This window comes from Chiloscyllium plagiosum, chromosome 47 (assembly GCF_004010195.1).
Source record: "Chiloscyllium plagiosum isolate BGI_BamShark_2017 chromosome 47, ASM401019v2, whole genome shotgun sequence".
NCBI classification, from domain to species: Eukaryota; Metazoa; Chordata; class Chondrichthyes; order Orectolobiformes; family Hemiscylliidae; genus Chiloscyllium; species Chiloscyllium plagiosum.
In genome coordinates this window covers 8,680,636-8,707,678 of record NC_057756.1, presented here as the reverse complement: position 1 = coordinate 8,707,678, position 27,043 = coordinate 8,680,636, and the positions used below count along the sequence as shown (strand labels likewise).

The following is a 27,043-nucleotide window of genomic DNA, read 5'->3' as shown; positions in this document are numbered from 1 at the left end:
GAAGAAGATTGCAGGTTAGGAAGGCGGTACTGAGTTCGAGGGATTTGACTGAGACAAGGTGGGGGGAGGGGAAATGAGGAAACTGGAGAAATCTGCATTCATCCCTTGTGGTTGGAGGGTTCCTAGGCGGAAGATGAGGCGCTCTTCCTCCAACTGTCATGTTGCTATGGTCTGGCGATGGAGGAGTCCAAGGACCTGCATGTCCTTGGTGGAGTTGAAGTGTTGAGCCATGGGGTGGTTGGGTTGGTTGGTCCGGGTGTCCCAGAGGTGTTCTCTGAAACGTTCCGCAAGTAGAGACAGGCTGCCTACTTGCAGAACATTTCAGAGAACACCTCTGGGACACCTTAGTCCTGACACTTCTTGCGTTAAAATAGACAACTTCAACCCATCACAGTGACTTCAACTTTGCCCTATCAACTGTCTATGCTTCCTCACAGACTCTCTGCACGCTGTATCTGCCCATTCACCAGCCTCTGATCCGTAGCTCCGGTTCCCATCTCCATGCCAAACTAAACCCTCCCAAAGTGCTCCAGCAAACCTCCCACCCAGGATATTGGTGGCCCTCCAGTTCAGATGCAACCCATCCTCCTAGTACAGGTCCCACCTTCCCAGAAAGTATCCGAATGATTCATATATCTGAAGCCACATGTTCAGCTGCACTCGCTCTCTGTTCCTAGCCTGACTAGCCCAACTGGATCAGCAGGAGAAGAACAATTCTTTTCTGAGCAACAGAGGAAAGGTGGAGGAGTGGAATGGGTCAAGTTGAACTGATGGACAGAAGGTGAGCTCAGTGCAGTGCTGCTCAGAAACCATGTTCCAATTGGACTCTGAGATTGTTACAGATCCATTTGTGTTGTGAATCCATTCCGATGCCCACTTCCTGAACTACAACCTTCACTGAGGAAGTTAAAAATTACACAACACTAGGATATAGTCCAACAAGTTTAACTGGAAGCACTAGCTTTGGGAGCGCTGCTCCTTCATCAGGTGGTTGTCAGCGGCGCTCCGAAAGCTAGTGCTTTCACTTAAATCTGTTGGACTATAGCCTGGTGTTGTGCGATTTTTAACTTTGTACACCTCAGTCCAACACCGGCATCTCCAAGTCATTCACTGAGGAAGGGAGAGACAGACAGATGTTTGGGAATGGCAGCATGGACAGTGGCAGTCATTGGCAGTGACTTATGTAAGAATGTCAGGGATCAATATCAGAATCTGGATTTGATAAAGTCATTTGCTAAAAGATGTGGAGAGGACAGGATTCAGCTGCAAGCAAGCAGTGAGCTGAGTGCATTTTGCAGCACAGAGGGAGGGTCAGCGCAGAGGGAGCGCCGCACTGTCGGAGGGTCAGCGCAGAGGGGGCGCCGCACTGTCGGAGGGTCAGCGCAGAGGGAGTGCTGCACTGCTGCCAAGGGTCCTCTTTCTGTCCGTGCATCTCCTGTACAGGACCCACAGGCTTCGTTTGGAAACAGTCTCAGATACCTGTCCACGATACTAATGATGCCATTAATAAAAGTCGAGAGTGCGGTGCTGCAAAAGCACAGCAGGTCAGGCAGCATCCATGAGCAGGAGGGTCAAGGCTTCAGGCACCAGCTCTTTCTTCATCAGGGATCATTAATAAAAGTAAAAAGGTGGATGCACTGAGCGCTCAAGTTGAGGATTTGGGAAAACAGGTGCCAACGCTGCAAAGATGTACTGAAATTTTCCAGATCTGGCCTTTATAACCCTCCTCTCTTTCACTGTCATTTGTCAGTGACTTTCTTCATTTTTACTCAGTCACTAACCAGTGATTCCCAAGAGCTGGTTGGCTTAGAGTCAGGGCCAGTCTACGTTGGTCTGGAAAAACAGCCTCTCTGGATTAATCCCATTTCCAGCATTTGACCCTTAGCCTTCTACGCCTGGGCGCGATAGGTGCACATCTCATTATTTATTAAAAGTTGCGCGTTTCTACCTCTTATTAACCCTAACAAGCACCAAGTTCCAGATTTCCACCAGCCTCTGCATGACAACGCTTTATCTCACCTCCTCTCTAAGCCTCCTGCCCATTCCCTTAAATTTATGTCCCCCCCACCCCCAACTGCTCCAGTCACTGATCCCTCCACCAAGGGGGAATTGTTTCGAGCCATTTCCAGCCCAGATACTATACATCTCAAACTCCTCTGCTCCAAGGAAAATAACTGCAGTCTGTCCCATCTCTCTTTAAAAAGGAAACTCTCCAGCCCCAGGTAACATCTTGGTAAATTCTCCTCTGCACCCTGCCCAGTGCAATCACCTCCATCCGATGATGTAGACTCCAGAACTGCACACCATAGCGTCCCCTCTGCTGGGAAGACATCCTGGAAAAGTCCGCCGTCCTCCTGGGAATGTCCTGTCAAATTCGAGTCTCCCGGTAGAGCTGTCGCTTTGCAGTTCTACGAGCAACATATCACTCCCAGGAGGGCTGGTTTTGAATGATTAGCTCTTCGGAACCAGAGAGTGTGATCTTTGGGAGAGACAATGTGATTGATGCAGTGCACCCTCAGCTCCTGGTTTGGAGGGTCTTGTGAGCTTGCTGCAAGTGACCTAAAACTGGTGTTGTGGTCGGCCATGTTGGTTGCCCAAACCTCCAAAAGGTCAATCAGACAACTGCATCTCTGCTGTCCAACAAACTATGATCTTAGTTTGGAGAATATGGTGAATTAATACCGTGCCTCACAAATGCCAAGCAATGATCATCTCCAGCAAGACAGAATCTAACTATCATCCCTTGAAGTTCAATAGGATCACCATCACTGATTCCTGAGTGGTACCACTGACCGGTCACTGAACTGGACCAGTCACATAGACACAGGTCAGGTCTAACTACAAGAGCAGGTCAGATGTTAGGAATCCTGCAGAAAGTAACTCCCCACCTGACTCCCCAAAGCATGTACACCATGGGTGCAGCTCCAACAACACTCAAGCAGCTTTACATCATCCAGGACAAAACAGCCTGCTGGATTGGCACATCCACTGCCTGGGGCCGGATCATGCCAATACAGGGGCTAAGGGAGTGCAGGTCGTTGCTATAATTGTAGCTTGTGTTCTTCTTCGTCTCTCGCGCCCTCGTAACTTTCATTTCCAGATGCACCAGGCTTGATTTTCCACGCCAAGGTGTCTGATAAAGTGAACCCAAAAGGGAAACAAAACCTTATCTACAATTTGGTCATTGTGAACAAAGGATGTGCCTCTCGACCTTTGACTGGGGACTTCACTGTCGTCAATGGTGACATCTACTCCTTTACCTACACTCGGCTGCTGGGGATAGGTGCCAAGGATACTGTCATGTATCTGATGAAGAATACTGTTCCCCAGAGTTACACTCTCAGTATCCTGCCATCAGGTGCAGTTCAGACAGTGACCATACCTGTCATACTGCCCTCAAGGGCGACCAAGTCTCGGTGCAGCTCGAGTGTGGTTCAGCATGGAGTGGAATGGACGCTTCAAATTCCCAGGGAGTCCCTCTGCACTGAGGAGGAACGGGCTGATTTAGGCTTTGGCCAATTTCAACCACCACCTCCTCTTCCTCACTCCCCAGTATCCCACCCAGTCTCATCCCAGATTCCCCTTCACTTCCCTGAACCCTTAAGTATCCCACCCACACTAATCTGAGTCTCAAATACACCACCAACAGCCTTCAATCCCACTCTCCCCTCACCCTATAATATCCCACCCAGTCTAATCCCACTCTCCCCCTCACACCCTGTACCCTTTAATCCCTCCCAGTTAAATCTCATACGCCCATTCACTTCCCTACACCCATAAATATCCTACTCAAACTAACCTCACTCCCCACAACCTTTAATCCCCTATTCAGTCTAATCCCACTCTCCCAGCATCCTTTAATATCCCACCAGTCTAATTCCACTCCCACCCCCACTCCCAGCACCCTTAATTATCTCGCCCATTTTAATCCCCCTCTCCCCACATGGATGGTTATATTTCACTTGAACCTGATCACTTTCAGTCCATATGTACATTGTATTCACTGTAATAATTAACAAAATCACTGCATTAACATTGCAACCAGTCACAAGCATAAATTTAGTCTCAGTTAATGAATCCATGATTTTTTTTCAGTTTAGACTGAATTAACATGGCATTTGAAGCTTATTATTGTATGTGTTAAAAAGTGTGCAGATTTAGATCAATTGTTCTTGCAGCGTGGCACTCTGAGGGTGATGTAATCCCACAATTTGCTATCGAGGGTACGGAGGCCAGCTGCTGTCAGTGATTGAGCAACTATTGAAGTCATGTAGTAACATCTACGACTTAGTTACTGGAAACAAAGTACACACCTACAACCCTGTGACTGGAAACCTCACTGCTCTTGGTTACTAGTACTTATCTGATTGACCTACTTGCTCGAGGGTTGACGGGAATGTTCTCAGGGAAACAAAGAGGTGTGCTCAATGAAAGGTGAGGGAGCCTGGAGTCACCCAAACAGTACCTATCAAGCTAAAACCTTTAAATCAGAAAGGCCGAGGATGATGGTCACTCGGGTTAAAACATGGAGGGTTTGGAGGGCTGGCGGGGGGTACAGGGAGAGGGGGGGGGGGGGGGGGAATGTACTGCAGCAACTCTCCAAAAGCTCCTCAGACTGCACCTTCCAAACTCACAACCACTTCCATCAAGGAGGGCAGCAGATACAGAGGAACCTCAATTATCCAGCATTTAATTATCCAAATATTGGATTATCCAGCAAGATTACAAGGCCCAGATGCTCTGCTAAACTATGTTATCTGACATTCGATTATAGAAAATTCAAATCAAACTGAATGAAATATACCCGTCCGTGTCTTTTGGATAATCGAGGTCCCTCTGTACATGGGAACACCACCATCAGCACTTTCCCACAGAGGACCTCACAATCCTGACTTTGAAATATATTACCATTGACCCTCCAGCAGTGCAGGCTCCCTCAGCACTGACCCTCCGACAGTGCGATCCTCCCTCAGCACTAACCCTCCGACAGCACGGCGCTCCCTCAGCACTGACCCTCCGACAGTGCGACCCTCCCTCAGCACTGACTCTCCGACAGCACGGCGCTCCCTCGGCACTGACCCTACGACAGTGCGGTGCTCCCTCAGCACTGACCCTCCGACAGTGCGATCCTCCCTCATCACTAACCCTCCGACAGCACGGCGCTCCCTCGACACTGACCCTACGACAGTGCGGCGCTCCCTGGGCACTGACCCTCCGACAGCACGGCGCTCCCTCGGCACTGACCCTCCGACAGTGCGGCACTCCCTCAGCACTGACCCTCAGACAGTGCGGTGCTCCCTCAGCACTGACCCTCCGACAGTGCGGCGCTCCCTCAGCACTGACCCTCCGACAGTGCGGCACTTCCTCTGCAATGTGAAATGCACTGAGATGGCTAGTGTGCACCTCAGCCTGGACCTTTCGCTCCAAATGCTACCAAAGACGTGACCGTGTTGTGTTCTCCGACACCTGTGAGACTCCCACTGACACATTCCGAAACGGGTTGGCCTAGCCCCTAGATCTACAATAAGGTATCCCCATGGTTTAACATGTACTCACCGCCCCACAGATACAGTTGCGTAAACAGGAAGTGATCAATGTCATTCAGGAAACTATGCTCCAAATCATTGCCTTTATTTCCAATCTAAAACCAAATTCATGCAGTTAGCTGATCAGATATCCTCCGAGTGAGTACAGGTGGTCCAAGTCAGATCAGTCACAAGATGATTTTGTCTGTTCGACACAGCAGCTGAGACTTGGAAATCCGGGAGCAGACGGGGTAGGAGAGCCTAGATGCTTTGGTCCACTTCAGGATTAGTTGAATGGGGCATGGGTCACTCAGGGGGTTTGGCACCATCCCTTCAGCAGGGCTTCCTCACAGTAGGGTCTCCCCACGCTTGCATCAGGCCCCTGTGGACCAGCTCGCTCCACTTGTGAATCCAGCCTTGCACATTGTGTCCGTGCTGCTTAACCCAGGGAACGAGAAACTGGGCCGGCTGCTCCCACCTGGAAACACACACACACACAGTCAAATACACGGTGTCCTTGATCCCTGCCCAACCACAGCCTCTCACTGACTGACCCCCACAGTGAAATCAAATGTTGCCCAGCCCACCCGTTCTCCAATTTCAGCTGGAGTTTAGTTATAGTGGGGGTCAAACCTCCCACCTCGAATACCCCCTGCCCTCCCAATGACATCTCAATAGGAAAGGGCATCGGAACCCATGCTGCCAGTTCTGATTGGAAGCAAACCAGCTGACCCGCCCTCTCCCTAGCCTTAGCCCTCAACAGGCTGTCCGTATTCTCGTGGTGACTGGCACATTTTATCAGCATGTGGCAGCCAGCAAAAGCTCCAATTTCATTCTCCCCATCGCACAGCAGATCAGGGCTCGCTCCTGCTCCTAGGAAGGGCAGGGATATACAGGGCTGGGACCAACCTGTTTAGTTGGCTCACCCACACAAACCCTTGTTGGCCATCTAGCCCTGGACTGGGACTCGATAAAGGTAAAGTCTGCATCATCTTATCAGCCCATGGGGCTGCTGTCACATTAGAGAGGGATGACTGCAGGTGGTTTAACCCGAGGGTCACCACGCCTCAGCAGGGTGGAGAGATTGAGAAGGAGAGTTCTTCATGGTAACCTGAGCTGATGCAGGAATTTAATCCATGCTGTTGGCGTTACTCTATCATGAATCAGCCATCCAGCCAACTGAGCTAACCAACCACAGGCCACTACGTTACCGAGTAACATCATCAGCAGGTATCAGGTACATCAGGTCACTTACCAGTCCTGGACATCGTTCCTCAGTTCAGTGGTAAACTCAGTGGCTTGAATGCACTGATTCAAGAGTTTGTGAATGTTTGAAATGGTATTCTGGTCACATTCAGAGCTCTGCAAGAGGATGCGCTCAATCAGAGCTGGGAAGGGAAGAGCAGAAAGAGACATAAGTTACTCGGCTCAGCGCCGAGGGAGCGCCGCGCCGACAGAGGCTCAGCGCCGAGGGAGCGCCGCGCCGACAGAGGCTCAGCGCCGAGGGAGCGCCGCGCTGTCGCAAGGTGAGAACTTAAACTGACGGATGGTGTGGCTGTGCTTCATGCTGCATGTGGGATCTTGCTGTATGTAAAATGGCTGCTTGTGTTTCCTTCATTAAAGTGTGAGCTTAATTCTAAAAAAGGCCCTTCATTGCATTTGTGGTTTCAAGTGACCTGAGCCAGGAATGGGAATCTCTCTTTAATCCTCAAATATTTCACAGTTCCAGCAGCGTTATAACAGTGTCTCTGGGTTGTGATGAGGTTATCCCACAATGTGTCTCCCCTCCCCCTCTGTTAGCCTCACAGTGGACTCTTCACCCCCCCCCCCCCACCTTACCGTCTGCATCAGTGACCGGCGTGATGTTGTCTCGTCTCTGCAGTGTCTGCACAGAGTCTCTCTGGTGGAGCAGAGTTGCTTCCAGTGACCTGCGCTCCACATTCATCTTGGCTGCATGCTCCAGCAGGAATTCAGGAGCCTGGGGAGAGAGGCAGAGAGTTATTCCACAATACCAAAGGGAGATAGCTGAATGGGAAAGGGAGGGAAGTGAGAATGAATGGAATTGATTTTTCCAAGGAGTGGACACAGACTCGATGGGCCAAAGGGACTCTCGCTGCGCTTCAGTGAAGTTCTGCACCACTGAGGGATGGGTGCCTCTGCTCGTCTCCCTGAGTCTGTGCACGTGTCTGTGCGTATGCATCCGGGCAGGCGGGGGTTCCAACTATTATAGGTCTCATCCCTGCCCCCGGGTTACGTCCTCAGCTAACACTGGCTTCTCATTGGGTGATAAACCTCTAAAAACCTCCCCCCACAGGCATTCCCCGATTCCCATTACTCTGTCAGTCGTGGCCATGCTTTAACAGCCTGGGATCGAGCTCTGGAATTTTCTCCCTAAAGTCTCTCTCCCTGTGCCCATCTCTGTCTCTCTGCACCATCCCCATCTTTCCCCTCCTGTCCCCGTCGCTCCCGCCCCACCCCTGTATCTCTCTTCTTCACGAAGACACTCGTTATAAAGCGAAATCTCTGACTGAATGTTGGGTCCACAACACATTCCCTCATGAGTTAAGTGTTAGATAGTGCTTAATTGATACGCCTGTGCAACACACTGGGCACGTTTTACAGCATTCAATGTGCTACCTAAATGCATATTGTCATTACCTTGTAGAACGGGAAATACATACTCTTCTTGAGGCCCTGGAAGAATTGACGATTGTTCAATGAAGAGTCCAGTTTGTGGATTGACAGTTTGTGGACAGGAAGCCTCTGGAACCTGAAGAGAACAAGACACTGCAAAACCTCCAAAACCACAGCCAGGTAATGAAATAACACATCCAGGATCCCGCACAGCCCAGGTCACAATGCCCACCGCCTTTACACCAGCCTTCACATGGCTAAGCCATTTAAATTGACCATGGGGGAGTTAACAAAGGAGGAGTAGGAGGAAAACAAGATCTGAACCATTGGTCAAGTATCGTTGCAAATACAATTCGATGTTGATCAGAGAGGGGTGGTACAGTTTGGAGGAGGTGATTAAAATGTCATACATGCCCTGTATAATGAAAGGTCAAATAGGCTGGAAGGGCAGAGAATTACAAGTTACAGAATTAAATGTCACACAAAGTACAGTCACTCAACCATAACGTTATATGAAAACCAGGAGAGAATCAGGGTTTGCTGATAGAACGATGGGATTCACAATAAAATTCTCCCGCAGCACTGGCCCTCCGGCGGCGCGGCCCTGCCGCGGCACTGGCCCTCCGACGGCGCGGCCCTCCCTCAGAACTGGCCCTCCGACGGCGCGGCGCTCCCTCAGCACTGGCCCTCCGACGGCGCGGCCCTCCCTCAGCACTGGCCCTCCGACGGCGCGGCCCTCCCTCAGCACTGACCCTCCGACAGTGCGGCCCTCCCTCAGCACTGACCCTCCGACGGTGCGGCCCTCCCTCAGCACTGATTGGGAACTGTCAGCTTGAATTCAGTGGGCTCTCAAACGTGGATTGTACTGGCTCAGAGGGGTGTGCGCTCACCATGAAGCTGGACATGGGGAAGGTGCTGAACAAACAGTATCACACTTGACTCCTGAGGAGCCCAATATTAAGAGGGATTTTGTACACCACCCCCCCACCCCCCAATCCCCAAAAACCAAGTCATCGTTACTCACTCTCCTACAAGTCGGCGATCCAGGGTGGGCAGTGAAACGGCTGTGAAGAGGTTCACTTCCCTGCTGACGGAATTGTGGAGCTCCTCGGTCAGTGAGCGAATAGGATCCTCCTGCACCCCAAGTTTCTGCCTCATGAAGGAGCCAATCTACAATGACAGCAGCAGGCTGCGATTATATAGCTCCCTGAACCAAGTTGAAAAATAAAAAATACCTCCACAGTCAGGGGACCGGAACACCCGGCCTGAGACACAATGAAATATCAAGGACAGGCGACCAGAAAGCTTGCTCAATGAGACTGATTACTAAGGAGCATCTTAAAAAGTGTGTGTGTTTTGGTGTGGAAAGGAGAGTGGTGGTGGCGGCGGCAGAGGGGTGGGGGGATTTTGTCAGCAGAGTAAGAACATAGAACAGTACAGCACAGTACAGGCCCTTTGCCCCACAATATTATGCCAAGCATTCATCTTAATCTAAGATCAACCTAACCTACACACCCTTCGATTTACTGCCATCCATGTGCTTGGCCTGCAGTCGCTTAATGTTCCTAATGTATCTGACTCTACTCCCCACTCTGTATAAAAAATCCACCTCTGACATCTCCCCTATACCTTTCTACAATCATCTTAAAATTATGACCCCTCGTGACAACCATTTTTGCCCTGGGGAAAATGTCTCTGGCTATCTATGCCTTTCATTATCTTGTACACATCTATCAAGTCACCTCTCTTCCTTCTTCTCGAGCCCTAGCTCATTCAACCCCTCTTCATAGGACAAATCTTCCAATCCAGGCAGCATCCTGGTAAATCTCCTCTGCACCCTCTCTAAAGTATCTACCTTCTTCTGGTCGCCTCATTGTAAGAACTGGACACAATATTCCAAGTGTGGTCTAACCAGGATTTTAGAGAGCTGCAGCTCTTAAACTCACACCCTCTGTTAATGAAAGCCAAAACACCATATGCCTTCTTAAAAATCCCATCAACATGGATGGCAACTTTGAGGGATCTATGTACGTGGACTCCAGATCCCACTGTTCCTCTACACTGCCAATAATCCAGCTTTTAACCCCATATTCAGCATTCAAATTTGACCTTGCAAATTGAATCACTTCGCATTTGTCGAGGTTGAACTCGATCTGCCAGTTCTCAGCCCAGCTCTTCCACCCTGTCAATGTCTCGTTGTGTCAAGGGTTGTTGCAGGCTACAATCTACAACACCACCAACCGCTGTGTCATCAGCAAACTTACTAACCCACCCTCCCACTTCTTCTTCCAAATCATTTATAAAAACTACAAAGAGCAGATGCCCAAGAACTGATCCCTGTGGGATCACCGACCTCCAGGCGGAATACTGTCCATCCACTATCACTCACTGTCTTCTTTCGGCCAGCCAACCTTCTATCCAGACAGCCAAATTTCCCTGTATCCCATAACTTTCTGAATGAGCCTACCGTGGGGAACCTCATTAAATGCCTTCCCTGAAATCCAAATACACCACATCCACTGCTTGACCTTTTGTCAACTTTTCTCGTCACATTCTCAAAATCTCAATAAAGCTGGTGAGGCATGACCTGCCCCTCACAAAGCCATGCTGACTATCTTTAACCAAACTACATTTTTCCAAATGGTCATAAATCCTTTCACTCGGAATCCTTTCCAGTACCTTGCTTACCACAGATGCAAGACTGGTCTGTAATTCCCAGGGATTTCCATATTCCCTTTCTTGAACAGAGGAACAACATTCGTTTCCCTCTAATCAGCCAGTACTACTGCCATGGAGAGTGAGGATGCAAAGATCATCGTTAGAGGCGCAACAATCTCATTCCTTGGATATATCTGGTCCGACCCTGGGCACTTATCGATCTTGATGCTTCCCAGAATTTCCAGCACGTCCACTACCTTTGCATCAATCTGTTCAAGCCTATCCACCGGGTCCACAGAGCTCTCACTATCAACGAGATCCCTCTCTCTCGTGAATACTGAAGCAAACAAAACTCATTTAGGGCCTCCCCTACCTCTTCAGACTCCAGGCACAAGTTCCCTCCACTATCCCTCATTAGCCCCACCCTCTCTCTGATCATTCTCTTACTCCTCATGTGCATGTAGAACGCCTTTGGGTTTTCCCTAATCCTCCCTGCCAAGGCTTTTTCACACCCCCTCCGAGCTCTCCTCAGTCCATTCTTGAGTTCTTTCCTAGCTACCCTGTAATCCTCTAAATCTGTGCCAGATTCTTGCTTCCTCAACCTCAAGTAAGCTTCCTTCTTCCTTTTGATGAGAAACTCCTCTGCTCTTGACATCCAAAGCTCCTTCACCTTACTGTTCCTTGCCTGTCTCAGTGGCACAAAGTTACCCAATATTTGTACAAGCGCTCCTTAAACATCATCCACATTTCTGTTGTGCAATTCCCACATAACAATTGTTCCCAATTTATACTTCACAGCTCCTGTCTAATAGCAGTATAATTTCCCCTCCCCCAATTAAATACCTTCCCAGACTGACTGTTCCTATCCCTCTCCATGGCTACGGTAAAGGTGAGGCAGTTGTGGTCACTGTCACCGAAATGCCGTCCCACTGAGAGGTCTGACACCTGCTGGCCTGGCTCGTTGCCAAGCACCAAATCCAATATGGCCTCCCTTCTAGTCGGCCTATCCACATAGAGTCAGAAATCCCTCTTGGACAAACCTGACGAAAATCAGCTCCATTCAGACCATCTGCACTGAGGAGGTTCCAATCAATATTGGGGATGTTGAAGTCACCCATAACAATAACTCCGTTACATCTGCACCTTGCCAAGATCTACTGTACAATCTGTTCTTCCATCTCTCTGCTGCTCCTTTCCTGTTACTGACTTCCACCATACTGACTCAGTTGACAAACCTTCCTCAACAAATGTCTTTTCCCTGCAGCTCCAGTGCACTCTCTAATTAATAACGCTACTTCCCCTCCTCTAATAGCACCCCTCCCAGTTCTTTTTAAGAAGATCTAAACCCTTGAACATCCAGCCACCATTCCCGCCCCTGTGAAATCCATGTCTCTGTTACAGCTACAGCATCGTAATTCCCAGTACCGATCCATGCTCTAAGCTCATCACTTATTCCTTACACTCCTTACATTGAAACAGACACTTTAACCCATCCCTATCAACTGTGTATCCTTCCTGACAGACTCCTTGCATTCTATTTCTGCCCATACAACAACTACCCTCTGATCTGTAGCTCTCATTCCCATTCCCCTGCTAAACTAGTTTAAACCCTCCCAAGGTGCTCTAGCAAATCTCCCGCTCAGGACATTGGTGCCCCTCCAGTTTAAGTACAACCTGTCCTTCATGTACAGGTCCCACCTTCCCCAGAAGGTGCCCCAATGACCTAAGTTTCTGAAGCCCTCCCTTCTGCACTAACCCTATAACCACATGTTTAGCTGCACTCACTTCCTGTTCCTTGCCTCACTAATGCTAGTAAGGTTTGGAGTTCCTGAGATGGGACAGGTTAGTGGGAGACTGACCTCCATTTGTGTCTTCATAAGTTGACTCTTGGCTGATGAATTCCCTTTCACTAAAGCACGGATGAGATCTTGCTTTGTCTCCTGTAAACAACAATTGTTAGAAAAGCTGAGGAAAACAAGGAACACCAGAGGCACAGTGCCCCTGACAGGACACACCCTGTGACTGGCCTTTTAACAGATCAAGTCAGCATCGCAGGAATAATTCACCCTGTCAGACTGAACTCGGTCACAGGACCTGACTATAGGGGGCGGAGTACAAAACTCCAGACAATACTCCAAGGGTAGCACTGAGGGAGTGCCGCACTAGTACCAAGGGAGCACTGCACCAGCAGGGGTGTCATCTCTGATTTGACACTATAAAAGGAAACTGCGTCTGCCCTCTCGTGTGGGTGTGCTTATCTTGATGATAAGCAGGAAGCAGCCCTCCCCGATGTCTGGGGCCGATACTTATTCCTTCACCAGTATCACTGAAAAACAGGTGGGAGGAGTCATTCTCACTCTGCTTGTGGGATAGCACTGTGCACCAAAGGGCTTTTCTAAGTGAACTCGCATTACTGAACATCACTCATTGGCTGTGAAGCCACAGGACAGCCACATCTTTGTAGAGAAGATGTTCTGCTGTGATTCCTGTCTGAAAATGGTGGAATATACTTTCAAATCCATCGATTGCACAGGATAATCGCGGACACGTGACATTTCACACTGGGGAGGGCCCTCAGAGAGCAGGGGTCGGAGGGAACACAGAAAGGTCAGAGGGTGTAAAACTTCGCTCCAGCAGGTCACAGGCAGATCCTGTCAGTCTCGCCCAGCCCCTACCTCAACAGCAGACTTACCACGAGAGCTTGGAAGTGGAGAATGCTGCTGTGCTTCTGCTGCAGGATCTGGATCTCACGGTTCTTGGCTTCTATGGAGTTAGCTAAGAGCTGAGCCTGTTCCGAGAGCTCCTGGAGGTAGCTCCTCTTCTCCATCGCAGTCAGTTCCAGCTCCGAGGCCTCCCTGTCACAAACACAAGCGCACTGTCCAGTGAGACATGGCTGCAGGCGAGACCAGCGATGCCGCTCAATGTCTGCAGAAAGGTTGACAGCACCCTGCTATTCCACTGCCTCCTACCTGGCAGCTCCAACCTCCGCCATCTATATGGTCCCATCTTACAAAGGATTCGGTTTACCATTCTGTCCTCTGTGGTCCCTGTTTGCTGATCTCCACTGAAGCTAGGGAAGGGATTGCTGGGCCCCATGCCAAGATACTTGCATTATCCATAGCCATGGGCAAAGTGCCAAAAGACTGGAGATTAGCTAACAAGGTGCCATTATTTAGGAAAGGTGGTAAGGAAAAGCCAGGGAATTATAGACCAGGGAGCGTGACTTCAGTGATGGGTAAGTTGATGTGTCATAGTGGCTCGGTGGTTCACACTGCTGTGTCACACCACCAGGATCTGGGTGGGATGCTCCTCGGAGGATCGGTGTGGACTTGATGGGCTGAATGGCCTACCTCCACACTAAGAATTCAATGATTTTATAAAATTGTTGGAAGGGATTCAGAGGGACAGGATTCACGTGCATTTGGAACTGATTAGGGATACTCAACGTGGTTTTTATGCTTGGGAAAATCATGTCTCGCTAACTTTACTGAGTTTTTTGAAGAAGTAATGAAGAGGATTGATGACGACAGAGTAGTGTATGTTGTCTATACTGGCTTCAGTAAGGCATTCGACAAGGTTCTGGACGGTAGACTGGTTAGCATAGGATCGTGATGGAGGGTTGCTTTTCAGACTGGAGTCCTGTGACTAGCAGTGTGCCATAAGGGTTGCTGCTGGGTCCACTGCTTCTTGTCTATAATTTATAGACACTTATATGAATATAGGCAGTACGGTTAGGAAGTTTGCAGATCACACCAACATTGCTGGTGCAGTGAACAGCAAGAATAAAACAGGAACTTGATCAGACGGCCTGGGAGTGGCAGATGGAGTTTAATTTAGAATAATGTGAGGTGTTGTATTTTAGTTAGGCAATTTAGGGCAGGACTTATACACTAATAGTAAGGTCCTGGGGAGTATTGCCGACCCACGAGACCTTGAGGTCCAGGTTTATAGTTTCTTGAAACTGGAGTCACAGATATGCAGGGTAGCAAAGGTGACGTTTGGTACACTTGCCTTCATTGGTCAGAGCATTGAGTATAGGAGTTGAGAGGTCATGTTGCGGCTGTACATGATATTGGTTAGGCCACTTTTGGAAAACTGCGTTCAATTCTGGGCTCCCTGCTACACAAAAGATATTGTGAAATTTGAAAGGGTTCAGAAAAGATTGCAAGGATGTTGCCAGGGTTGGGAGGGGTTTGAGTAGGGAGAGGCTGAATAGGCTGCGTCTATTTTCAAAGGAGTGTCACAGAGGCTGATGGGTGGCCTTATAAAATCATGAGGGGCATGGATAGGATGAATAGCCAAGGTCTTCTCCCTAGAATGGGAATGTCCAAAACTTGATGGCATATGTTTAAGGTAAGAGGGGAAGGATTTAAAAACTGCCATAAGGGGCAATTTTCTTTCCACTTAGAGGGTGGTGCATGTGTGAAATGAGCTGCCAGAGGAAGTGGTGGAGGTTGGTACAATTACAACATTTAAAAGGCATCTGGATGGGTATATGAATAGGGAGGGTTTAGAATGATATGGGCTAAATGCTGGCAAATGGGACTAGATTAATTTAGGATATCTGGTTGGCAAGGACGAGTTGGACCGAAGTTCCATGCTATACAGTGCTATGACTGGTGTTTTACCCAAAGTGGTTTACTCAGGTGAGGGAAGAGGTTGAGAAGCAGATTCCTTCATGGCAACCTCAGCCAATGCAGGAATTGAAACCTCACAGCTGGCATCACTCTGCATTGTAAACCAGCCATCCCACCAACTGAGCTAACCTCGCCACAAGGTGCTTTCTAAACACTGTCGAAGAGGGGACAAAGCTTCTGACCTGACAGCAGACAGGAGCTCAGCATCATGCGCATACTGTTCCTCCAGCAGGCGATTAAACTCCTTATTCAGCGCCGTCAGCCTTCCACTCATTTCCTTCTCCCGCCTGAGGGCCCCGATCTTCTCCACTGCCCGGACCTCACAGTCTCGCCATCTCTCCTGCCGAGGGACCACACAAAAACGCAATTTAACTGCTTCCCCTCTGGGAGATAACGCAGGGCAGTTCAACTTTACCACAGATCATTCCAGCCCCACATCAACAAGGATTAAGATGTTTCAGCCAGGGGTATTGGGTGGGGGGAGGGGGGGCATTGTTAATCAAGGATAGTATTACAGCAGCTGAGATAATGTTTGCGGACTCATCCACTGAGGTAGTTTGGGCTGAGGTTACAAACAGGAAAGGCGAGGTCACCCTGTTGGGAGTTTGCTATAAGCCCCTGAATTGTTCCAGGGATGTAGAGGAAAGGATAGCAAAGATGGTTCTCAATAGGAGCGAGTGTAGCAGGGTAGTTGTTATGGGGGACTTTAACTTCCAGTTCAGTTAATTTAGACGGGTCAGTTTGTGCAGGAGGGTTTTCTGACACAGTACATAGACAGGGCAAAAAGGGCCAACGCCATATTGGATTTGATACTGGGGAAATTCCTGATGAAGGGCTTTTGCCCGAAACGTCGATTTTGCTGCTGCGCCTTGGATGCTGCCTGAATTGCTGTGCTTTTCCAGCACCACTAATCCAGAATCTGGTTTCCAGCATCTGCAGTCATTATTTTTACCGAAATGAACCCAGTCAGTTGTTTGATTTGGAGATAGGTGAGCACTTTGGCAAAAGTGACTGTAATTCGGTTATGCTTACGCAATAGGCAGGAATAGGTATATACTGCAAGGAAAGAGGTATAACTGGAGAAAGGCAATTACGATGGGATTAGGCAAGATTTAGGATGCATAGCATGGGGAAGGAAACTGCAGGGGATGGACAAACTTGAAATGTGGAGCTTATTCAAGGAACAGCTACTGGGTCCTTGAAAAGTATATACCTATCAGGCAGGGAGGTAGTTGTTGATAGAGGGAGCCATGGTTTACTAAAGAAGTTGAAGCTCTTGTCAAGAGGAAGAAGGCGGCTTATGTGAGGATGAGGCGTGAAGGCTCAGTTGGGGGCTTGGGAGTTATAAGTTAGCCAGAAAAGACCTAAAGAGAGGGCTAAGAAGAGGGGACATGAGAAGTTGTTGGCAGATAGGATCAAGGAAAACCCTAAGGCCATCTATAAGTATATCAGGAATGAAAGAATGACTAGAGTAAGATTAGGGCCATTCAAAGACAGTAGTGGGAAGTTGTGCGCGGAATCTGAGGACATAGGGGTAGCGCTTAATGAATACCTTTTGTCAGTATTCACATTAGCGAGAATACGGAGATATAAGCTACTAGATGAGATGGGATTGAGGGTGACAAAGAGGAGGTTTTAGCAATTTTGGAAGATCTGAAAATAGATCAGACCCCTGGGCCGGACGGGATTTATCCTCGGATTCTCTGGGAAGCCAGGGAGGGGATTGCACAGCCTTGGCTTCAATCTTGATGTCATCATTGTCAACAGGAATAGTGCCAGAAGACTGGAGGATAGCAAATGTTGTTCTCTTGTTTAAGGAAGGAAGTCGGGACAACCCTGGTAATTATAAACCAGCGAGCCTTACTTCAGTTGAGGGCAAGGTGTTACAATCATCTGGAATGGAATAATTTGATTAGGGATAGTCAACACGTTTTTGTGAAGGGTAGGTCATGCCTCACTAACCTTATTGAGTTCTTTGAGAAGGTGACCAAACAGGTAGATGAAGGTAAAGTGGTGATGTGGTGTTTATGGACTTCTGTAAGGCATTTGATAAAGTTCCACACGGGAGGCTATTGCACAAAATACAGAGTTTCGGGATTGAAGATGATTTAATGGTTTGGATCAGAAATTGGTTAGCTAAGAAAAGACCGAGGGTGGTGGTTGACGGGAAATGCTCAGCCTGGAGCTCAGTTACCAGGTGTGCCGCAAGGGTCTGTTTTGGGGTCACTGCTGTTTGTCACTTTTATACATGATCTGGATGTGGGCGTAGAAGGATGGGTTAGTAAATCTGCAGATGATACTAAGGTATGCAGAGTTGTGGATAGTATCAAAGGATGTTGTGGGTTACAGAGGGACATAGATAAGATGCAGAGCTGGGCTGAGAAGTTCCTGATGAAGGGCTTTTGTCCGAAATGTCGATTTTCCTGCTCCTTGGATGCTGCCTGACCTGCTGTGCTTTTCCAGCACCACTCTAACCTAGACACTGGTTTCCAGCATCTGCAGTCCTCACTTTTGCCAAGTAGCAAATGGAGTTTAATGTGGAAACCAAGGTGATTTACTTTGGAAGTAGTAAGAGGAATGCAGAGAACAGGGCTAATGATAAAATTCTTGGCAGTGTAGATGAACAGAGAGATCTCAGTGTCCAGGTGCATAAATCCCTGAAAGTTGCCACCCAGTTTGATAGGGCTGTTAAAAAGGCATATGATGTGTTGGCATTTATTGGTAGGGGGATTGAGTTTCAGAGCGATGAGGTCATGCTTCAGCTGTACAAGACACTGGGAAAGGCCGCACTTGAAGTATTGCGTGCAGTTCTGGTCACCGCATTATAGGAAGGATGTGGAAGCTTTGGAAAGGGTTGAGAGGAGATTTACCAGGATGTTGCCTGGTATGGAAGGAAGATCTTACGAGGAAAGGCTGAGAGAACTGAAGCTGTTTTTGTTGGAGAGAATGTTGAGAGGTGACTTAATTTAGATGTATAAGATAATCAGAGGGTTAGATAGGGTGGACAGTGAGATCCTTTTCCTCGGATGGTGAAGGCTAACACGAGGGGATATAGTTTTAAATTGAGGGTTGATAGATTTAGGACAGATATCAGGGGTAGTTTCTTTACTCAGTAATAGGGGCGTGGAACAGCTTGACTGCAGTAGTAGTAGACTCGCTGACATTAAGGGTATTTAAGTGGGCATTGGACATACATCTGAATAATGGAACGGTGTAGTTAGATGGGCATCAGATTAATTTTACAGGTCAGTGCAACATCAAAGACCGAAGGGCCTGTATAGCACTTTAACGTTCTATGTTCAATGTTCATTCGCCCCCTTCACCACTGTCACTCAATCATAGCAGTGTGCGCCATCTACAAGACGCACTGCAGCAATTTACCAAGTCGCCTGAGGCAGCATATTCCTGAACACTTCCAGCTAGAAGGGTAAGGGCAGTGTCTCAGAGGCTCAGGGGGTGACCTTATGCAACACCAGCTCCTCCAAGTTCCCCCCTGACTCCCTAAAACAACTTTGCATGGAGATGGAGTCTGTCTCAGGAAGGATGTCAGCTTTCAGCGACTACTGTGTGATCAAGTGGTTCACGGATGGTCACAGCAAGCAGGAATCCACTGACAATCCAAAAACTGCTGCAGTTCAAGAAGGCAGTTCACCCCAATGTTTTCCAGGACAATTAGGGATGAGCAATAAATGCTGGTCCAGCCTCAAACAGCCACATCCCAGGAAATAATAAAGGAAACACAATCATTTGGTCAAACAGCAACAACAAAAACCAGTGCATCAAAGATGGGGGCAGGGGGTTGGAAACTGCAGGCACAGCAACATTTTGTTAAACTGAAGGCGTTTTGACATAATCAAGAACTGTTCCATTTACTTCACTGTGGCGGGTGTCAGTGGCTGGATCAGCATTTATTCTCCATCACTAATTGCCTTTTCAGAAGTTGGTGATGGGCTGTCTTCTTCAACCGCTGAAGTCCACCTGCTGTGGGTTGACCAATAATGCCTTCAGGGAGGAAATTCCAGGATTTTAACTCAGTGACAGTGAAGGAACGGTGATATATTTCCAAGTCAGGATGGTGAGTCACTTGAAGAGGATCTCAAAGGTGGTGGTGTTCCCATATGTTGTCCTTCTAGATGGAAGTTGTCGTGGGTTTGCTTTCTGTGGCCCACCAGTGAATTTTTGCAGGACATTTTGTAGATAGTACACACTGCTGCTACTGAATGTTGGTGGTGGGGGGGAGCACATGCTTGTGTATGGAATGCCAATCAAGTGGTCTACTTTGTCCTGGAAGGTGTCAAGCTTCTTGACTGTTTTGGAGTTACACCTACACAGACAAGTGGAGAGTATACAATCACAGTCCTGGCTTGTGCCTTGGGGAGTCAGAAGGAGAGTTTACATTGACAGACGCATTGATACGGCATAAAACTTCAGCTGCAGCTTGCATCTTTTACACTTATTGAATATTATCTTGGACAGATTGTTGATTCCAACATAATTTGGCCAAGGATGAAAGTTTCAGCACTCAGGAAAGAGTCCCCAGAAGGCTGGGGGTGGGGAATGTGGGGCTTGCTCCCACAGGGGAGAGGGGAGGATGTGCAATTGTTCCCACAGGGAAGGGGTTTGGAACATGTCAATTTATTAATAGAGAGAGAAGTATAAACACACAAGGAAGAAAGGAATAGAAGGAGATGTTGGTGAGGGAGTGAGGGGAGATGAGTCGAGAGGTGGGGAGGGGAGAAATCACTGCTGTGGGAGAGCGCACAGGGAAGAAGCAAGGAACAGGATGGCCTGTTTCCCAACTATACATCATAAAGATGAACTTGTGCTGATCAGTGTGACATTACTGGATAGTTTCAGGCTGGCTCTCCCTGTGCTTGGAATATGTTCACTCTGACCAAACATTTACACTCCCACTCAAAAGCTAATCTCTCACATCGTACAAACCTCAAGTAAAGACTTGACAGAGCGTAGAACCGCAGGAGCCTCGGAGACATCCTGTAGGTGGGAACGACTGTAGGAGAACCTGCAAACAAAAAGGGCACCATTGCCAGACTCAGCAGTGATATATCATTAACAAAAAGACAACTCTCGGTCAGATTAAAGAGCTTCCAGTAAACACACACACACTTCTCAGAAACTCAAACCAGAGGGAACACTGTTAGGGTACAGAGTCCAGCTCTGTCAACTTTAAAATGAAAGTAAAGTTGCCTCTACACTGCACTCCCCCCCATCAAACATTCCCAGGACAAGGACGGCACAGGGCTAGATACAGAGTAAAGCTCACACTCCTCTCTCAAACCAAAAGTAATGCGCCTCTTCTCTTCTTTAAAAACAATTAAAGTAAAGCTCTCTCTACGTTTTTAAACCACAAATGGAAAATAAACCTTCATCGACATTTACCCCACAAACACTTTGAGGAGAAAGTGAGGACTGCAGGTGCTGGAGATCAGAGCTGAAAATGTGTTACTGGAAAAGCGCAGCAGGTCAGACAGAATCCAGGGAACAGGAGAATCGATGTTTCGGGTATAAGCCCTTCTTCCCTGGATGCTGCCTGACCTGCTGCGCTTTTCCAGTAACACATTTTCAACCCCACACACACTTCCATGCCAGGTGCAGCACAGGCTTAGCTACAGAGTAAAACTGCCTCTACTCTTTAAAACTAAAGACTCCTCTACATGTTTTGTTTAACACTGAGTCTCCATCAAACACTATTTTAAGCAGAGAAATATGCATTTACTTATTTCAACTGGGAGTAAAGTCTCCTCTTTCTTTTAAACTGAAAGTAGAGCTCCTTTCACACTGTTCACAAACACACTCAGAACAGGGACAGCTCAGGGTTAGATAAAGGGTACAGCTCCCTTTGTTCTATTAAATGAAATGTAAACTGAAAGTAAATCGCCCTTTTCTCTTTTACACGAAATGGAAATAAAAAGTAAACACACTTTCAATACTGTCTCAACAAAAAACACTTGAAGGTCAAGGACAGTATGGAGTCAGGCACAGAGTTAGCATCCCTACACTCTTAAATAGGAAGCAAAACTCCCACTACTGTTAAACTGGAGTAAAGCTTCTATTACAGTACTCCCAAACACTCCGGACAGAGAATGCATGGGGGCAGATACAGAGTAATGCTTTCTATTCTTTTATGCTGAAAATAAAAGTCCCTCTATTTGTTTAAACTCAAAGTAAAGCTCCCTCCACACTGCACCCATCAACACTCCCAGGACAGGGACAGCACAGGATTAAATACAGAGTAAAGCTTCTTCTACACTGTCCCCCCATCAAACACTCCCAGGACAGGAACAGCACAGGGTTAAATACAGAGTAAAGCTTCTTCTATACTGGGCAACCCAGAAGACTCAACATAGAGTTCTCCAATTTTAAATAACCTTCCTTCCCATCCCACAATTCCCTTTCCAGCCTCTCTTCATCCCTTCCATTCCACTTACTGACCCTACCTTCCAGCCACCAACCATATTCACTCCTCCCATTATCAAACAGGCCGTACCCTCTACCTGTGTTCACCTATCACTACCTCACCCCTCTTGTCAGTCTCCCCACCCAACACTCTCCCTCAGACCCCCCTTTAACTGCAGCTCCCCTCACCTCCACTCCTAGTCCTGAAGGGTTACACGTGAAACATTGACTTTTCCACCGCTTGATGCTGCCTGGCTTGCTGTGTTCTTCCAGCCTCCTGCTAGTCTCCCTTGGATTCCAGCATCTGAAGCTTTGTTGTCTCCTCTACACTATTCCCAATCAAACACTCCCAGGACAGGGACAGCATGGGGTTAGACACAGAGTAAAGCTCCCTGCACACAGCAAGAGTTCTGCCAAACAAAGATTACCTGAGGACTTCCATGTCCTTTCCCACATCCACTTTCGATTGGAGTTCCATGAGCTCCTCTTTATTCTCAGCTGCCAGAGTCTGCACTGCCGCCAGGATGTGGATTGGTGGGTGTGACGCATTAACACCCTGCACAAAAACAAAGGCTGAAAATTGCAAAAAAACCAGACAAAACCCCCAAGTCTGCGTACACAGCGCTCCCTATCTCAGCAGCCCCCTACACCCTGGTGAGTATGGGTATGTGGGACCCCATATCCCAAGGAGAATTGGCACTCACCTCTATCTGGTTCAGCCATTGCTGATAACTGTCACTTCTCAGGTCATAGCCCCTGTCACTGTGAGCAAAGGAAAAATACATTTAATAAATATGAGGTACAGAACACCTCGCCCGGCCCCAACCTCCGTCCCCATCTCTGTCACCTCCCCCGTCCCCGAGCCCCGTCCCCATCTCCGTCCCCCATCTCCCCCGGCCCCGACTACCGTCCCCATCTCCGCCACCTTTCCCGGCCCCGGCCCAGGCACCGACTCCCGCCCCATCGCCGTCACCTCCCACAACCCCGACACCCCTCGCCACCTGTCACCTCTTTAAGCTCCTACATTGTTCCTTTCGTCTGTCACCTCTTCTACTCCCTACAACCCCTGAAGTCTCAATGTTGCACAAATGCTTGCCTCTCACCCACCTCCCAGCCAATTGTTGATTCCCATCACTCCACCATCGGTGACTGCCACTTCCCTCGCCTGGATTCTCAGCTCAAGATCTGCCAAGCACTAGACAGAGAAGACCCACAAATGCATGAAGCACAGGAGCTACCTACCCACCACCTCCAAGAGGACTCTCCTGTTCATCATATAACGACTTCAGGAGCTGGAATCTCGTGAAACACGTTCCCCGAACATCTTGCTGAGGGAAAGAGATTGGAGAGAGAGTGAGCGAATGAGACAGACGGAGTCTGGAACAGAGAGGGAGTGCACGTGTGCAGGACATAGAGAAAAAGAAGGAGATTGCGAGAGAGAAACATACAGACACAAAGAGGGATTAAGGCAGAAAGTGAGAGAGACAGATATAGTTCACAGGTTCCAAATCCAGAACATGTTGATTTTTATAAAACAGAGTCACTACAGCAATGAAGGAGTCTAATCTGTCTATCAAGCCAATGCCAGCCCTGTATAGTGAAATCCGGTCATTCCAACCTGTGGAGTGGGAACACAGAGAAAGTCGTTTTGCAAGCTTATCTTTCCTCAATTTCTTTGTGAAATCCTTCTCCAGCTTCCTCATGGTCAATGCGATCCAGGTCATTATCTCTCACTGCATTAAAAATATTTCCGTTCTAACCTGGTCTCTGCTACTCCTACCCAGAACATTAAATCTGGGTCATGTTCCTACCATCAGCCAATGGGAACAGTTTTTCATTGTCTCCCTTGTCGAAACCAGTCACTAACTAAATCACCGCACTCAATCAGATGTCTCCATCAATTTCTTGTGCTCCATGGAGAACGTTAGCCTCTACAGAGGACTGCCTGTTTCTTAAGGGTTAAACAGCATCAGCCACACGTCTGCCCATACTGCTCAAGGTGCTGCTACAGGAAACTGGGTTATAAACTCACCCTGACAACAAAAGTACTGGAGATTACAGTGAGTCAGACAGCATCCACGGAGAGAGAGCAAACTAACATTTCAAGTTGAGATGACTCCTCATCAGAGCTGACATAAAGTGTGTGGCAGCAGCATTCATTCAATAATGGGGTGCGTGCGGGGTCAGAATCCTGAGGGAGCATTCCAAACCCCTTCCCACCTCACTACAGCTCTGAAGAGACATCTAGACTCAGAAATGTTAGTTTGCTCTCTCTCCACAGATGCTGCTTGACCTGCTGTAATCTCCAGCATTTTTTGTTTTCAGTGCAGATTCCAGCCTGTGTGATAATTTGCTCTTATAAACTCACCCTAGTGAGTTATTCATCAAGATTGGAAGCTTGTTTTTGTAAAATATGGACACCATTCTTGGTTGAGGACATCCCAGCTAAGCACAGGGAGTTGCTGCAAACAATCCAGAAGAGAATTGGTCCAATCCTGGAAGAGGGAACACATCCAAGGACCAATTGGTACAATATTGTGCCTTTTAAAACTTATTCTGCGTCGTTTCTATTGCAGAGACAACATCTCTGCTTCAGAAGCAGCAGGTAACATCTTTGAGCTCTGTGGTTTTTTTTAAACGAGATGAAGGACGCATGAATGAGTCGAGTCAGATTCACACATACCCAGGGTTTCAGTTTCGCTGAGGTTGGCGGTTTGAAACTGCTCGATACAGCTCTCTCTGCTGTGGCTAAAAGTTTGGTCTGGTCCATAACATAAAGGGATATAAAAGCAGAGAGTTGCTGTATCGTCCTAGGGAGTGTTGCTGAACAAAAAGACCTTGGAGTGCAGGTTCATAATTCCTTGAAAGTAGAGTCACAGGTAGGCAGGATAATGAAAAAAGCATTTGGTACGTTTTCCTTTATTGATCATACATTGAGTACAGGAGTTGGGAGGTCATGTTGCGGCTGTAAATGACATTGGTTAGGCCACCGTTGGAATATTGCGTGCAATTCTGGGCTTCCTCCTATCGGAAGGATGGTGTGAAGCTTGAACGGGCTCAGATAGGCTGGGGCTGTTTTCCCTGGAGTGTCGAAACTGAGGGGTGACCTTAGAGGTTTATAAAATCATGAGGGGCATGGATAGGGTAAATAGACAAGGTCTTTTCCCTGGGTGCGGTGTCCAGAACTAGAGGGCATAGGTTTAGGGTGAGAGGGGAAAGAATTATAAGGGACCCAAGGGCATCATTTCCATGCAGAGAGTGGTGCATGTATGGAATGAGCTGCTCGAGGAAGTGGTGCAGGCTGGTATACTTGCATCATTTAAAAGGTATCTGGATGGGTATATGCATCGGAAGAGTTTACAGTGATATGGGCCAAGTGCTGGCAAATGGGACTAGATTAAATCAGGCTGTGGTCAGCATGGATGAGTTGGACCGAAGGGTTCGTTTCCATGCTATACATCTCTGATTGTCTTCTATCACTGCTCCCTAGTTCTGATCTAATACCAATAAGTTGAAACATGATCGGGTAGATATACAGATGAAAGCCCCTTACTTAATTTTACAACTTTGATGAGGCCACCTCTCAGCTTTCTTCTGGGATGCCAAAGGCATCCCCAGTCCAGATTAAACAAAATGACCAACTGTGTGGGACTATTATTTGTAGTAATGGGGCTTCACCCAGCATATCCCCCCTCTCAGGTCTAGCTAGTTGGTGACAGTGGGTTAAAAGGAAGGACACCCCCCTCCCTTACCCAGTCTCTCCTCTGGCATAGGTTGGGAGGTACAATGACCCACCACCTCCAAAACCAGCTGTCTCAATGATTAATTCCACTTCTCCCCCAGAAGGAGAATGTGAACAGAGCACCACCCCCATGAACACACAACAGGACTCAGCTGCAGGGACAGGTTCCTCGGTGCCCATCCTCCCACTGATACTCACCAGCACCTCGGGTTCCAAACCACTGCCATGCCACAACTTGCCATCCATGGTACTGTCAACTCCCACATCTTGCTCAGCTTTACTGAAACAGATAGGGGAGGTATGAGACAAAGTAAGGAAACAGCAAAGTTTTCAAAGGGATACTCAAAAATCAGGCCGAATATGGTATCGCCAACAGTGCTCCCTCAGCCCTCCCACAGCATGCCATGCACCCTCAGTATGTTTCCTCACCTGCCTATCTGTCTGAAGACATGTAGCCGATCGTGCAGCTTCTTGCCCTGTTCCTCCAGTGTCTTCCTCCTGTTTACTGCACGCTGCAGAAATGCTTGTAACAAAATATTTCGCTGTTTCAGATCCTGCAGCCTCTCGCAAGTCTCCGTCAGTATTTGTTCTGCATAGCAACAAATCAGGCTGAAAATTCACCAAGGGAGAGACCACGCCCACTGACAAGTGCCCCACACTGACAGAGGCCATTCAGCCCCTCAGCTGGTGTTTCTTCACACCAGCCTTGTCGCCATTCCTTTCTTCATCCCACACTTTCCACTGGTTTCTCTCGCACCTGTTTATCCAGCTTCCCTGTTTCTATACATCAATACAATTCAGCTTGTACATTTTGATAGCGAGTCCTGCAGCTCCCCCCCACACACCACGCACTGCAAGAGCAACTCCCTCACCTCACCACCACCTTCCAAAAAGGGAGCGAGTGCCACATTTCCTACACGCAGTTCCCCCCGCCCTCCCAACTCTCTGGGAGAAGGCAATTGGATTTATTAGAGATTGTCTTCTCTTGATGGCCCCTTGTTCTGGTCTCCTAACACACCCTGTCCACGCCTCCAAAAATTTAAGTTTCTGAGTCTCCACAGTTGTAGTCCCTCTCTCATTTTTAAAACAGCTCAATCAAGTCACCCTACTCTTTTGTGAAAAGACCTCGGCTTGGTCTATCTTGCTGACATTTATCTACACTCCCTGGGAGTCAAGTCTACAAAGTGTCTTGCACTTTCTCCACACCTTCCCTGTCCCTATCTGGCACATATTTCTGTATATAGAGTCATAGAGATGTACAGCACGGAAACAGACCCTTCGGTCCAACCTGTCCATGCCAACCAGATATCCCAACCCAATCTAGTCCCACCTGCCAGCACCTGACCCATGTCCCTCCAAACCCTTCCTATTCATATACCCATCCAAATGCCTCTTAAATGTTGCAATTGTACCAGCCTCCACCACACCCT

At 48.1% G+C, this 27,043-nt stretch overlaps 1 protein-coding gene across 1 annotated transcript in view; it reads right to left on the bottom strand.

The window, feature by feature from the left end:
* Positions 1-5,610: 5,610 nt before the first annotated feature.
* haus5 (HAUS augmin-like complex, subunit 5) overlaps positions 5,611-27,043 on the bottom strand; it is a 26,105-nt gene continuing 4,672 nt past the window's right edge. The window contains exons 7-20 of the mRNA XM_043683247.1: positions 26,043-26,202; positions 25,812-25,893; positions 23,114-23,199; positions 22,576-22,633; positions 22,300-22,427; positions 20,399-20,477; positions 15,637-15,794; positions 13,510-13,672; positions 12,677-12,757; positions 9,184-9,329; positions 8,184-8,295; positions 7,365-7,503; positions 6,781-6,913; positions 5,611-6,003 (exon numbers count right to left, since the gene is read on the bottom strand). Coding sequence (XP_043539182.1) covers positions 5,859-6,003; positions 6,781-6,913; positions 7,365-7,503; positions 8,184-8,295; positions 9,184-9,329; positions 12,677-12,757; positions 13,510-13,672; positions 15,637-15,794; positions 20,399-20,477; positions 22,300-22,427; positions 22,576-22,633; positions 23,114-23,199; positions 25,812-25,893; positions 26,043-26,202 — 1,670 coding nt within the window. The 3' untranslated portion in view covers positions 5,611-5,858. The remainder of the gene's footprint in view (positions 6,004-6,780; positions 6,914-7,364; positions 7,504-8,183; positions 8,296-9,183; positions 9,330-12,676; positions 12,758-13,509; positions 13,673-15,636; positions 15,795-20,398; positions 20,478-22,299; positions 22,428-22,575; positions 22,634-23,113; positions 23,200-25,811; positions 25,894-26,042; positions 26,203-27,043) is intronic.